This window comes from Silene latifolia, chromosome X, assembly GCF_048544455.1.
Source record: "Silene latifolia isolate original U9 population chromosome X, ASM4854445v1, whole genome shotgun sequence".
NCBI lineage: Eukaryota > Viridiplantae > Streptophyta > Magnoliopsida > Caryophyllales > Caryophyllaceae > Silene > Silene latifolia.
In genome coordinates, this window is record NC_133537.1 from 333,654,380 (window position 1) to 333,669,051 (window position 14,672).

Consider the following 14,672-nt stretch of genomic DNA (forward strand, 5'->3'; position numbering starts at 1 on the left):
AGCATGGTCTAATTTGAGAGACTAGTGTAAAATATAGATTGTGGATTTGGCTTCTTAGATGTGATCTTTCGAGGCATGCGATTAATGTTAAGATTGTATGCCTCGAAAGATCACACTAATCAAGGTCGAATGTTGAACTGATACATTTTTACATTGATTTTATAAAATTACATTTTTCCAAGAATCAGTTTACATTTTACTCTGTTCGATTTATCTTTACATCGACACACCACCAAATTAAAGATTCTCATGTAAGTTTCGGTTAGTCTCTTGTAAAGCAGATTTATGTTATGTGAAATGGATTATACCACAATGAGATCGAATTTACATAGTTCAACTGTAGGATTATAAATAGAGACTATATACAAAAACATACTGTATGTAATATATCACAAGGAGACGGAAATTACACAACAATCGGATTCACAAATCTCAATATAGGTTTTGTGTTTCAATGTAGTCACTTGATCAATAATTTTAGCACACAACTTTGGGTAGACAGTTCCACAATATACATAGCCACAAAAGCTGTGAACTCGATTTCTAAACTTTTTGAAATTTTCGAGTAAGAATACTGAAGGGCAATTGGGCAAACAATGGCAGCTCAATTATACTATAAACTCACAATTCTAATTCCTAAGAATCAAGTACTATACAAAAGAATAATGGGTCTTACGACCTGTGTCGAAAAGTAGGGCTTAAGTTAGAGAATAGCTAGGTGGAGCAGAGTCTTTACCTAGCATTTTTCGCCAAGTCAGCGTTTTCCTCTTGGTTCAACACTTCGAACAGGTGGGGGCGGTAATGGCCCACCTCCGAGTGCAGCAGCAGCGGACTCAACATGCGTTAGAAGATACTCGTATATCTTCTTTCTCAATCTATCTATTGTCTCATCTGAGACGCAGCTTGTTTCATCTTCCTCCTCGTCATCCTCATTGTTGGGATTGCCACCAATTTCGTCCAACCAGTCGTTGACACTCTTTAGCTGAGTCAACATCCCAGCTATTTGACCATTGTCTGACAAAGCTGACTTGTCCACATCAGCATCTAGAAACCGCTCCATGAATCTTAAGAACCAGCTCTGTGACTCGGCCTGTAGCGCTTCGGCCAAGTCCATTAACTCATCAAGTCCGTTCCCTCTAGCCCATTCTGGAGGAGGCGAGAGTGGGGTCTGGCTCTTTCGGGTCGCAGCTAAAACATCTTGTGAGTCTACACCACGGCGTTGGGTCCATGATGACGAAACCTTGGAGCTCACTGCTACGCGAGGTTTGGCTAGAGTTTTTTGGGAGGAATTTTTGCTAGATTTTTCAAGAACCAAGATGGATTGACTTCCAGGATTGACTTTCTGATTTGGCATGGTGGGTGAGCTCGTATGTGGGCCGAGTGCTGGCGGTCGATCAGTATATGCTGAGAAAGATGACAAATCTGTGGATATAGCTGCATTAACCCAGGAAGCTGCTTGTTTACGTTTCTCAGACAGGATTTTAAGTGTTTCTTCTGATGCGGTTCCTGCACTCTCTGGGGATGAGCCGACTGCAAATGTTTTAAATAGGGATCCAGCTACAAGAAGTGTGTTCTTCAAGCTTGAGTGTAATGCTAAGAACTGTTCTACTGCTGGTTTTGGATCGTCCTCCTTGGCCGATGAACTTAACTCAGAGTAGTTGCTGCAAGACAACAGCGATCAGAAATGACTCAATTAAAATTTCATATCTTGCAACTAGGGTGTTCACCGGTCCAGAACCGGACCGGACCGCAATGACCCGCGGACCGGACAACCCCACAACCCCACATCCCAAACCCGGAGACCGGACCGGTTAGGTGGGAACCCGGACCAGACCGGACCGGTTAGGTGGGATCCCGGACCGGAACCTTTTGGGTTCGGTTTTTTCCGGGTTTGGACCGGACCGGTTCTAGTTTAAAGGTAATTTAAGGTGATTTGTTTTGCTTGGACCGAACCGGAGACCGGTCACAATATTTCTACGGACCCGGAGACCGTACCAGATTGTATTCGGTCCAGACCGGCCGGTCCGGATCGATCCGGTTTACCGGTCCGGTCTACTTTATGTGCAGCCCTACTTGCAACGAGTTTCACAATGCATAAATATGTGTATATGACAGGCTAAGGCATCTTGTGCAGATTGAGATTACCTTAAACAACGAAGTATACTCTCGGCAGCAGCAGCTTCTTGCAATGCCTCAATTGCAGCCATTTGTGCTGAATCTCTAAGCTTTAGAACTTCCTGAAGTTCATTTAGTATTAAGGATATTAAAATTACTGTTGTTCAGACTTCTGAGCCATGATGTACAGAAAACTACAGTATAAAACATTCGAGAATTTCTCTGGCCCGTTAAGATCATTGGAGAAAATATGCTTTAACAAGAGATGTAGATGATAGTAAGAATAAAAAAAGGGATCAGGGAATACCTTTCCGAGCTTAGTTACAGAAGACGGAAGAGAAGTCCATAAGACACTTGCATCTATCAATCTCCTACTACTGGCAGGGACCTTCACCAAATTTGCTGGCAAGCCATTGCTAGGAGATTCCATTGATCTCCTGCCAGCTGAATTTCTCGGTTTACCTGTTTTATCAAGATCATCCAAAGTTCCATTTGGAGTTGAATGTTTTGCCAGTGTCGAATCTTTAACATCTTTTGACGATCTTGAGGATGTCTGAACTTTATTCTCCCCTTTTGTTGATAACCTGTCATCCGCTGGATTTCGCTTAGGTACCTAATATTGAGAAATAATATTTAACTTCTAACAAAGATGGATTATGGACAATACTCCACATCTATATCCCAGACCTACAGTTAACGCAATTGGGAGCAAACTGGGAAATTTACTGAACTTCTCAACAAAGCAAGAAAAGGAATTTTACTGTTTTGCAAATTTTGTTGCTGTGAAATTGCTTAAACGAGAGGTGTCACGGCAAAGAGTACCTGAACTTACAGCTGAGAATTTAGGCCGTATTTGGTCAAGTAATCACAATTACTATCTCATATAGAGAAGGCAAAGGTGAAAAACAGAAAAGGGAGGCATACATGTAGGGGTGTAACTCATACCACACAGAAAGCAGCTAATTACACTCGACCAGTGGTCCTTTCTCGCCTTCTTTCCCCCACCTTATTTTTATCAAAAGGAATACACATCGTAATTAGGTTCCCATTTCCCATATAAAACATAGCTTTAATGTTACTGCAACATGATTACATAAAACTAAACCAGCAATACAAACATCATTATTTGAGCATGCAATGAGACATTTATACAAAACACCTTTAATAACATCCCTTCTCCTCAACCAAAAGAGCAAAAAAAGTATTAGTAAAGTTTTATCAGCCTAAAACACTCTCAAACAATTCAAAAGCAGATAATTTGTTCTCGTCATTCCCATCATGAGGTACGGAGAGCAAGCAATAAAGAAGAGCAGCAGAAAACTATCAATTTAAGTAATACTTACAGAAGAACGGACTGCAGTGATCGTATCCTGCTTGCTGGTTTTCGCTTTCAAGCTATCTCGGCTCTTAGTGTCCATATTCCCTTCCCAACTTCTTCTCAATGCCTTCGGTCCCATATCTATCATATGAGCCAATTTCCTGGGTGTACTAAGACTACTAACCATAGGCTGCTTCTTTGGGGTTGCACTCGCACCACGTCCAGAATCAGCCAAACCCAATTTAGCAGACACCTTATCCATCAAACCCAATTTGGGAACCCCCCTCTCACTCTTAATTTTTGCTTGATTCTTCACCCCGGTTGAAAACCTCTCAAATGAAGTAGGAAGTGAGTATAAACTTGAAGGAGATGAGGGTATTGATTGGAAAGATTTCGAAGTCTTCAACCTTCCCAAAGATTCTCTTCTCTCCGATGAAGTTGAGTTCGATCTAGTCATTGATAATCCTTTCCTATCAACCTTATCATCTTTGCTACTAACATTCAATTTAGAGAGAGACGATTTATCCCTCCTAACATTCAATTTGGAAGGGGGAGATTTCTCCTTACTACCAAACAAAGACTTCACAGCTGATTTCGGGGTTTTGCCATTTTTCAACTCAGGTGAAGAACCATTCAAAAACCCGAGAGAATTAGTTGCCACAATATCTTCAGGGGTACCCACACAAGGGTGCCTCCCTGGAACAAGCTTAACACCTCTAAGTATAGGGACCGGGGAAGCGGCCTCAAGCCTTTCAACATGAATATATTGGCCTAATTGAATCTTATCACTAAGAATTAAATCATCATGATCATCAGGAAGAGCAACATAAGTAGCATGAGATGAATCCGAAACCTTCAAATAAAAGCCTTGGTTTTGAAACAAATCACCACCAGCAAGTGCAGGAACAATACTTACAACCTGCAGTAAAGAAGACCTATGCTCACCTGCTACTTTAACTTCTGTATTCATATGCTGCACAAGTTTTAACAGAATCCCAGGTACCAAAGTAGCCATTTTCGAGACCGTCAATGTGCATTACTCTGAAGATAATCCCCAAAGCTATCTACAGTACAGGCTCTGAAAACATACAAGAATCACAATTAATAAAAAAAAAAAATCACCAAACATTCAGAATTACTGTATAACTTTAATCAATTGTTTACAAACTTTCATTTTTTGTAATTGACTGTATTAATCACAGTACCAAAGTACCAAATTATCAAATTACCAGCAAAAACAGTGAAATAATTAAAATGAATTGGCACAGATTTCTGAAAGTTTAAATTGAGAGTAACTACACTAACCACAGTAGCGGAACCAGGATTTATAGTTTAGGGGATGAACTAGTAATATACTGTAAATTAAGAAAAAAAATTCAAATTTTAACTAAAAATTTCAAATTTTTCCCTAGTTATCAGTAATCAATAGAATATTCATGAAGAACAGAAAATTATCAGAAACCCAGATTAAAATGGATCTAGAGTGTGAAAATTGACAGCACACCAAGAACTCAAGTTACAATTATTAATAAAAATAACATGAAAAGTAACAATCACACAAACCCAGATAACAAAAATTCAATATCAACAATTCAACATTGATCAAAACCCATAATAGAAAAAGGTTCAATCTTTCATAAATGGGTAATATCCCATTTAAAAAACACAAATTATAGAACAAGACGGTCCTTTTATTGGTTAAACACTCGTTCATTACTATCAATAAATGGGTGTTTAACCAATACTGTAAGACGGATTTACGCAATAATAACTAGAGTGCTTGCTTACCAATGAAGAGGAAAAAGGTGGGGAAACAAGAATGAATAATGTGAAGAGGTGTGAACTACAAGTGAAATAAATGATGAAAAATTGAAAACCCAACAAAAAAGATGATGAAGAAGAGCATTAACTACACCATAAAAATCCAATTTTTTGGTACAAAAAGTGCAAGTTTTTTTTAATTATGGGAGAGTTTGTTGAAGGGAAATGAAACAAATGTTGAAAATCAAACCAAATAGAAGAAGATATAATGATGAAACATTAATTACACAAATAAAAATCCAAATTTTGAGGTACAAAAAAGGGTGCTTTTATGATAGTTTTTTCAATGATAATTGGGAGGGGACCTTTGAATTGAAGCTTCTAATAACATGGGATTTTTGCAGAGAGAATGATGGATGAAAGGTAAAGAAAACAAAGAGTACTTGAAATTAATTTTGGAGAAAGGTTTCTTTAGTAGTATTCCTTCTTCTTGGACATGTGTGAGTGTGTTATTGAGTTGATTTTTTACTCAAAGTAGAAATATTCAAATTTAATTATTTGATTTTGATTTCCAAATAAAGAAAATATAGTGAATCTCGCAAACTCTTGTGTATGATGGATATACGGTATATGGGATAAAAAGCAAAATGTTTAAAAAAAGAGAATTTTTTCGCAATTTTCTATATGAGGTAATACTTGATCGGTGTTAACCTTAAACGGATATTGTCGTCTTAAAGAAGACTAAAAATGAGTGAATCTAAAGATATAAATGGAATAATTTGGGTCATCTTTATTTTCCCCCTTTTAATTTTCTTACGTTTTTTTTAGTGTTTTTTTTTTTTTTGGTGAAATGATTTAATGATTATAATTTTAGGCTTTAAATGATGAGATGGTGACGAAATAATAAATTAAATGGCTATATTATTAGAGGAAACAAATATTTCTTTTTTTTTCTCAAAAAAAAAATATTTCTTATTTTTTAACAGAAATGGAGATGATCTCAACCTTAAGAGATTGGTATTACCGATTGCAACGCTTTTCAAGTTCACAAATTCTCATTTGTGACGGACATACCCGTCACAAGCTTGCGATGGGTTAAGTATTACCCATGTGGGGTAGATAAGACAAAAGCAAAGTGTATAGAGAGTAGCAAACTATTTTGTCTTATCTAACCACATAGGTAGTACTTGACCCGTCGCAAGTTTGTGACGGACATTCATCACAAGGAAGACTTGCTGTTTCAAGTTTTTACCTTTATATGTTTTGATTGAGTTATTTAGAACTTCAGTCCACATGGCTATGGAAAAATTGCCCAAGAATCCTAATAAAATTGAATTTTGTTCACTAATTTTCATAGGAGACGGTTTTATAATATAAATTCATCGGGAGTGTTGTGCGGAAGCGTGAATATCCGTGTTGGGCCTCTGCTGCATCTGTGTCCACAGGTCATAATAGTACGATATTGTCCGCTTTGGGCCAAGCCCTCACGAATTTACTCTTGGGCTCCTTCCCAAAAGGCCTCGTACTATTATATTTTGTAGACACTTATAAAAATGATCTTCCAACTTTATTCTACCAATGTGGGACATGGGTTTGCACCCTAACAATCCTCCCCTCAAACCAAGGACCATCATCTTGACTCGGACCTTGACCGAAATGGAGGACTCTCCCACTCTACAGCCCCAACTTCTAGACACCCGAAACATCACAAGTCTTGATAACCTCCCCTTAGCCGACACACCATGCTACCATGAGCCGTCCATGTGCCCTTCTTGGGGATTTGCTACACATGCATATCGAACATCCTCTGCATCCAATATACCCTGAACCGGGTCCGTCACTTCAGAAGTCCTAGAACACAAACGGTCTCTAGCATCCAACCTGGAAAGGACCCACCTATCAACAGTTCTAGTATACAAATGGTCTTTTGTCCCACAAGACCTGTGACGCCTTTCATCCATTTAACCCTGGACCGGGTCTGCTCAAGGACTCACCCTGAGCTAGGAGTTCCATGCCTTACATGGTACAACTTCAAGTCTTGGGCCTGCTGATGCATCCTCGTGTCTAGCCCAAGTCGAACCTTGGGCTCTGATGCCACTTGTTGTGCGGAAGCGTCAATATCCGTGTTGGGCCTCTGCTGCATCTGTGTCCACAGGTCATAATAGTACGATATTGTCCGTTTTTGGCCAAGCCCTCACGAATTTACTCTTAGGCTCCTTCCCAAAATGCCTCGTACTATTATATTTTGTAGACACTTATAAAGATGATCTTCCAACTTTATTCTACCAATGTGGGACATGGGTTTGCACCCTAACAGGGAGATTTTTAGGGGTGTCTGGTTAGAGGTCTATAAGAAAGGGAAAGGGAAACAAAGTTATTGATTTCTTTTATTGGTATTTGTTTGACACAAACAAAGAGAATGAAATTCTCTTCCTTACCCATCAATCCATCTAATTCTTTACCCCCACCCCCCTAAGGTATGAGATTTCATTACCATTGTTACCCTTCAACCACCTTATTTACCTACCACCACACTTGCGACAACCACCATCACCAAAACCACCACCACAGCCACCCTATGTAAACCACCACCACAACACCACAGCCACAACCACCATGACGCCGCCACCACCATCACCACCACCACAGCTACCCCCACTGCCGCCACCACCACCACCATCACCACCACCACAACCATCCCACCTAAACCACCACCCGGACACCAAAACAAACCACAACCCAGCAACCATCCCACCTAAACCACCACCCGGACACCAAAACAAACCACAACCTAACACACTTCATTTTCTTGATGTAACCAAACAACTAGTTTAATTTTAGATAATCTCTTACCTTTCCCCCTCTTACCCTTTCTAATTTCCTTTCCCTTTCTCTTTCTCTAACCAAACGCCCCCTTAGTATATGAGTAGCTAGATTTGATTTCATATCTTTTTTTCATTTTTGTTTAACTTTACTATGTTATACTCCATATTACTCTTTTGTATTATGTTGTCTTTTTTTTTTTTTTTTTTTTTTTAGGTATGAAAACTAGGTTGATCCTCTAGGGTAGGACCAACCTATCTCATCCTTTCGAATGAGGGAGGTAAGTTGAAGCCACCGGCTATCAAACCACCTTGAAAGAGTTGGACATGAATGTCCAACTGAAGCCATGTAGTCAGCAACCTTGTTGGCTTCACGAAAGCAATGTTTAATTATCACTTCATCGAAAAAATGAAAGTCTAATTTCACATCCTTGATAATACTAGAAATTTCCCATGGAATTTGCCAAGTACCTCGAATCGAGTTAATAACACATAAGTTATCACCCTCCACAATTAACTTTGAGATTCCTAAGTATTTGGCTGCTAAAATAGCTTCTTTTAAAGCAAGTGCTTCCGCAACAAGGATACTATTGGATCCGCACTTTTTTGCTCCTAACAAAACAATTTTACCATTGTGATCTCTTATAGAATATCCTAAAGCAGCTTTATTACCTTCTATTCTCAATCCGTCAAAATTTAGCTTTAGGAAACCGTTTGTAGGTTTTTCCCACCAAATCTCTTCCTTACTAGAATTGTTTCTAGCTAACTCTTCTACCTCGGGATTGTTGAGATCCTTAAATCTAGTCACATTCCATGTCTTAGTGCTATTATTACATAAAGTAATAAGTTTGCTGATACTTAAATTAACATTATTAAAGATAATATCATTTCTATGGAACCATGCATTCCACCAAATAAAAATAATCTTTATAAATTCATCTTTTGGAATTAAATCCTTGAGATAATTAAGTTTCGTTAGAAAACTTTGACTTGTAATAGTATCATAATTTGACAAAAACTTGTTGAAACTAATAATGTTCAGGTCTTGGATAACAGACTCAATCAAGGGACATTCGTAAAAGAAATGATCTTTGTTTTCATTAGGATTGTTGCACAGAACATAATGAGGTGGGACATCAATATGACTCTTTATAAGTCTATTTTTCGTTGGAAGGCCGTCAACACATGCTTTCCAAAGAAAAAATTTCAGTTTAGGAGGAATATTCAATTTCCAAATCCACTGAAATTCACATTTGTCAAGAGCTTGATCAAACAAACCTTGCGCTAACCAAGTTGCTGTTTTGGTAGAGAAATTTCCATCTACGGACAATCCCCAAATGAAGGTATCTGGAATATCATTATGTGGCACTAGAATGTTAGTAATCTGATTAACAATATCGTTATTCACTAAAGTAATAATTTACAAACATCCCATTGCTTGTCTGAGGTTATGAAATCTTTAACCAAAAGATTAAGATCACAGTTACTATCATCATCAACCATACTGCTTGTTAGTGGGTGTGAAAAAACCCAATTATCAGACCAAAACTTAATGTTGCTACCATTACCTACCTGCCATCTCAGTCCTTTTCTAAATAGAGTCCGAAAACTCATTAGTTTACGCCATTGCCAAGAAGAGGCTGAATTAGGCTTATGATCAAATAGTGAACAATTTCTCAAGTATTTTTTAGATACCACTTTGACCCATATACTTTCCTTATCCATAAGAATTTTCCATAAAAGTTTCATTTGAAGACCTTTATTAGCTGCTTCAGAAGATTTAATTCCTAAACCACCAACCGACTTTGGTAAACAAACTTTATGCCAACCAACCAAATTAGGAGAACGTTGGGAAGGATTCTTATTCCAAAGAAAATCTCTATTAATTTTATCTAATCTATTATGGATCGATGAAGGAAGGAGGAAACTTTGCATCTGAAAAGTTCCCTTCGTGGCTAAATTAGCATTTACAAGAACGAGTCTACCTGCTTGAGATAAAGAATGCGTCTAAGTCTTTACCATTAAACTTTTTAGGATTACAATTTTCTAACTAATCTTACATAATAACATTATACTACGAAGATATATTAAAATTTTGACTTATTTAATTTATTTTAATCAAGTTATTGATATATCTAAGTAATATTATACAATATATTTTTCATTTTTATATAATCCACAAATTACTCCGTATTTTTGCACAAATAATATCCTACAACCAGTTGTATAGTAGCATTGTACCGTCTCAAAGTTGTTGAGCACTTACACAAAGTTGTTGAGCTATTTTACAAGTTATTGAGCTATATTACGAAGTTATTGAGCTTAATATTTATTCTGTTAAACTCAATAACCTTGTATCATAGCTTGATAATTTTGTTAGTAAAGCTTGATAACTTTATACCAAAGCTCAACTACATTGAATAAGTTGTATATACAATCAGTTGTATAATACATTAACTGGTATATTTATGCTCATCACCAATCCACCATGATTATGATTATCTATTTATCTTTATGGACAATTGGACTTGGATAAAGACGGTTACGTAGGTAGTTAGAACAACTCCGTTCTCCGTATAATTTAGCAGCTACCGTGGACCACTAATTAGTTACAACGTACACTCTACAATACGTATACATTCTCCAACTAGTAGCTACTACTCTACTAGCTACCCTACTGGATTATTCGTTGTTTTTGTCCTCCTAATAATTATCGTATTCTATTACGTCATTTTATCAAGAATTAGCTACCTTTTCAGCTAGTTTGCCAAACATTTGTTTTATAATCAGTTACCTTATCAGCTCTTACTTTTCAGTTAACTTTTTCAGGTTTCAGCTAGCTTTTCAGGTTTCACACTACTACAAAAAATAGCAAAGAGATCACTAATAAGAAACCTGTTATATTCTCAAACCGGTCTCTAAACATAAGAAACCGTTGATTTTATTAAACCGGTTTCTTAAAATAAACTAAGAAACCATGTTGAATTATAACCGGTTTCTTAGCTTTTTGGATTTATTCCCCTCAATCACAGCTTTATATCATTTTATTCCATTTTTATTGTTTTTGTTTCTTAGCACCCTTATGTCTGAGTTATCAGTTAGAATCCCACTTCTCGCCTCGTCGCCGCACATAGCCACCATCAATCGCTCTCCCCCTACTATCACTTGCTCCTCCTTCCAGCCAGTTCCTAGATAATAGGTATTCATTTTTCATCAATTTTGTTTTAATTTTTTTAGGGTTTATGAATTATTCGATCTATTCGTAATTAGGTTGTTGTAGGATTTTCATTGTTGTCCTTCCAGCCAATTTCTATAGCTTTATTGTTGTTGTGTTTGAAGTATCAGACTTTAATTGGTTAGACTTGCTAATTAGGGTCGATCAATATAAGTGTTTTGGATTCATCTGTAATCATTTACTTTAATCGTCCTTAATTATATGATTGAATGCGAATTAGTGATTATACAATCGTTGATTTGCATAATTGCTGTTCTTTTCCTATTAACTCTCATAGATAATTTTGACAAATATTTGCAACGCATGTCTTATGCCCGACCTTTATCGAAGAAACCATTCAGAAAATGTGCAAGAGTGGTTGGAGAATGGAGAGGTTAAACATCAAAGAACATACCTCATACATAGTGCATTCCTACAATTAAACTTATTAGGCAAACGGCGGTCTTATGAGTTTTGTTTAATGAACTGTTTGTTGTTTCATTGTTGGTTATATACTTATATCAGACCTCAAAGATCACAGTTTGCATGAAAATAGTTTTACCATCTTTGCAGCTTTCAAATTAAATTGTTGACTCCATTATTTGGCTCCAGAATACCATCGTTATTACTATTATTACAGCTTTATATGATTACAAATTTTCATTAAGAACGGGTATATCCGTTTTAAGCTTAAGACGGGTCAAGTATTTAGAATAAGACAAAAGCATATTGCCTAGGGAATCACAATTTATTTATCTTCTATGCACAAGTGAGATGATACTTGACCCGTTTTAATGTTAAGACGGATTAATGGAGACTTACTCTTATATGATCAAACGATAATGACTCCTTTATTTGTCATAATTTTCTTATGTTGACTTCTTAGTGGTATTAATTTATACATTTCAAATGAGCAAGGCGCTGTATCTATGTTGGGTTTGTTGTTTCAAATACTAAACAATACTGGTTTTTAAAGTCATATCGGGAGTTTTGGTAATAATCGGTCACAAGAGTTGGTTTTGCTTGGGCATGAGACTTGTAATTTTAATTAATACTAGTGAATAATATTTAGCGACTGCTTTAGTATGGAACTAAATCAATGGGTTATTCTCCATTTGTTGACTTTGCAATTGTGTAAATTCCGGACATCCAGGTATTTAGAGCTTGACAGCAAATAAAAAAGCTCGTCACTCAATTGACTAGTGAAGTATGTGATATCATTTGATTAAGCGATATGTATTGATCTCTTACTTTACTGTTAACCCACACACCCTCCCCCCCCCTCTTTTTCATTTACAAGTGAAAGTATGTGATATCATATGATTAAGCGATCAGTATTGATCTCTTTTTACTGTTAGTCCTTTTGTGCGAAGTCCTTTGCAAAGTCTTGATTGCTCAACAAAATATGACAATTTTGATCGGGTTCAAGCATGGTTGTCTAAAATTCGGGTATTTTGAGTCAGGCTTTCTAGAATGTTGATGTTATCTTTGAATAAATAGCGATGAACTACATCCGTCTCAACTAAATCTTAGAAGTATTTTAGATAAGTCAATGTGCTTATTGTTGTATTATCTTACTCTTTAGTTGGCTTTACGGTTGGTTACGTTTACATAACACGTGACGTGGTTTTCGCATTGTGCCTGTGGATTGGCGGGATAAGTCAATGTGCCAAAAATACTCTAATAATATCTCTTGAAATCGATTTGGGATCGGACTTGTACATTGGCGGGATGTTACGAGTCACATCTACTTGTTTCGGGTATTATGTAATCTCCCTATCTTTTTTTTATGGCACTCTCGTGTAAGAAAACCTTTTAGAGTAACTCCATTACCACTATGCACCGTGTGTGTAGAGCACAGGACAATAAAGTATTCCGTCAAAGAATGATTGAGGAAGCTAGGGTCATGTCTTTATTACATTTATCTAAGAAATAAAACAATTGTTGGTTAACAACTAGTCTTATCTAAGAAATAAAACAATTGTTGGTTAACAACTAGTCTTTTAATTATGGTTGGTTATTTTAATATTGTTTAGCCTTTCGAAGAGCTAGAGAGATGCCTGTACTAATGTCAATTGCTCAAACCTTGTGTATAACCTTGACTTTCAGGGAGTTTTTACTGGTTGTTTTTGTCCCCTTTTGTGTAGGTGTGAGGCGAGTTTTATGACTTCGAGTTTGGCTACAAATAAGATGATGATTTCAACGTCAAAGTTAACTTCAAGAGTTGTTATTTTGCGAGATTATATAATAGGAGATTAGTTTATAAGAATTCGAATATAATTGTAAGATAGGTTGCTTGTGAAGTTGATGCTAATTATGTAATTTAATTGTTACTGTATATTTTAGCGATTATAATTTTATACAGGTCTCGAATTTTTTTAATTTCTATTTTTTTTTTGTTTCTAAATAAAATATAAGAGACCGGTTTTAGTCCAAAACTGGTTTTAAAGATAATATCAAAGAGACCGGTTTTAGTCCAAAACCGGTTTCAAAGATAATATCAAAGAAACCGGTTTTGGCCAATAACCGGTGTCTTAGTCACTGATCAAAGAAATCAGTTTTTGGTGATAACCGGTTTCTTTGATTTAACCAAAGAAACCGGTTACATATCCGGTCTCTTAGGCTAAGACACCTGTGAGCTAGAGACCGGTTATAAACTGGTTTCTTATAGCCTTTTCAACCGGTTTCCTTGACATTTTTTGTAGTAGTGTCAGTTAACTTTTTGGGTTTCAGTTAGTTTTTCAGCTAGTTTTGCCAAACATAGCCTAAGGATGGAGGATCAAATAGCTCATCAAAGATATTCTTAAAATAGAAAGTTAAACAATTGACGGGGATGGAGGCAAGTAGCAGAGCCATGATTTGAAGTCAGCCGTGGAGAAGAGTAATATTATAAAGTAACCTTGAAAAAATTCAAAAAAATTAACTAAAAATTTCAAAATTTTGAAACGTTAGTTAGTGGGACGAGCGCTCCCTCGCTCCACCACTGAACGGAAGGAGTACTACACAAATTCTTATTTGTGACGGAGGGTTTCCGTCACAAATAAGAGACGGGTACCATATTGTCTCACAAAAAACCCATAGGAGATGAGAGAAGGAGCACATGGAGTGGGTGCCCACCTTGTCCTCTCTACCCATTTCCACTCACAAAATACCCGTCGCAAAATCCGACCCGTCACAAGCAAGACTTATATATGCTAGTAATGTAGTAGCACAAAGCTACAAATACATTTTTTTCGCTAGATTAGTATCCACTTTTCAGTAGTCTTATCGGTCTTCTGATTACCGATAATATGATATTACTATCTCTTTGTGTTATTACGAAGTACTCCGTATCCATCAGACTATTTTACACATTTCGAAACACTATTTTTGATATTTCATCACTCAATAATATGTCACACATAAATATTCTTATTGAAACAACTTTTTTGTTTATTAAAGT

General features: G+C 36.7%; 1 protein-coding gene and 1 long non-coding RNA gene across 2 annotated transcripts; one reads left to right on the forward strand and one right to left on the reverse strand.

Annotated features, from left to right (window-relative positions):
* Nucleotides 1-438: 438 nt before the first annotated feature.
* LOC141618811 (uncharacterized) lies at nucleotides 439-5,927 on the reverse strand. The gene is made up of 5 exons (XM_074435883.1): nucleotides 5,222-5,927; nucleotides 3,459-4,511; nucleotides 2,423-2,728; nucleotides 2,146-2,237; nucleotides 439-1,661 (listed from the first exon to the last, which is right to left on the reverse strand). Exons 2-5 carry the CDS (start codon nucleotides 4,446-4,448, stop codon nucleotides 755-757), a joined length of 2,295 nt encoding a protein of 764 aa, XP_074291984.1. The 5' UTR covers nucleotides 4,449-4,511; nucleotides 5,222-5,927; the 3' UTR covers nucleotides 439-754.
* Nucleotides 5,928-12,932: 7,005 nt separating this feature from the next.
* LOC141622329 (uncharacterized) lies at nucleotides 12,933-13,612 on the forward strand. The gene is made up of 2 exons (XR_012532934.1): nucleotides 12,933-12,990; nucleotides 13,378-13,612. It is a non-coding gene; the product is annotated as an uncharacterized LOC141622329 (long non-coding RNA).
* Nucleotides 13,613-14,672: the final 1,060 nt, after the last annotated feature.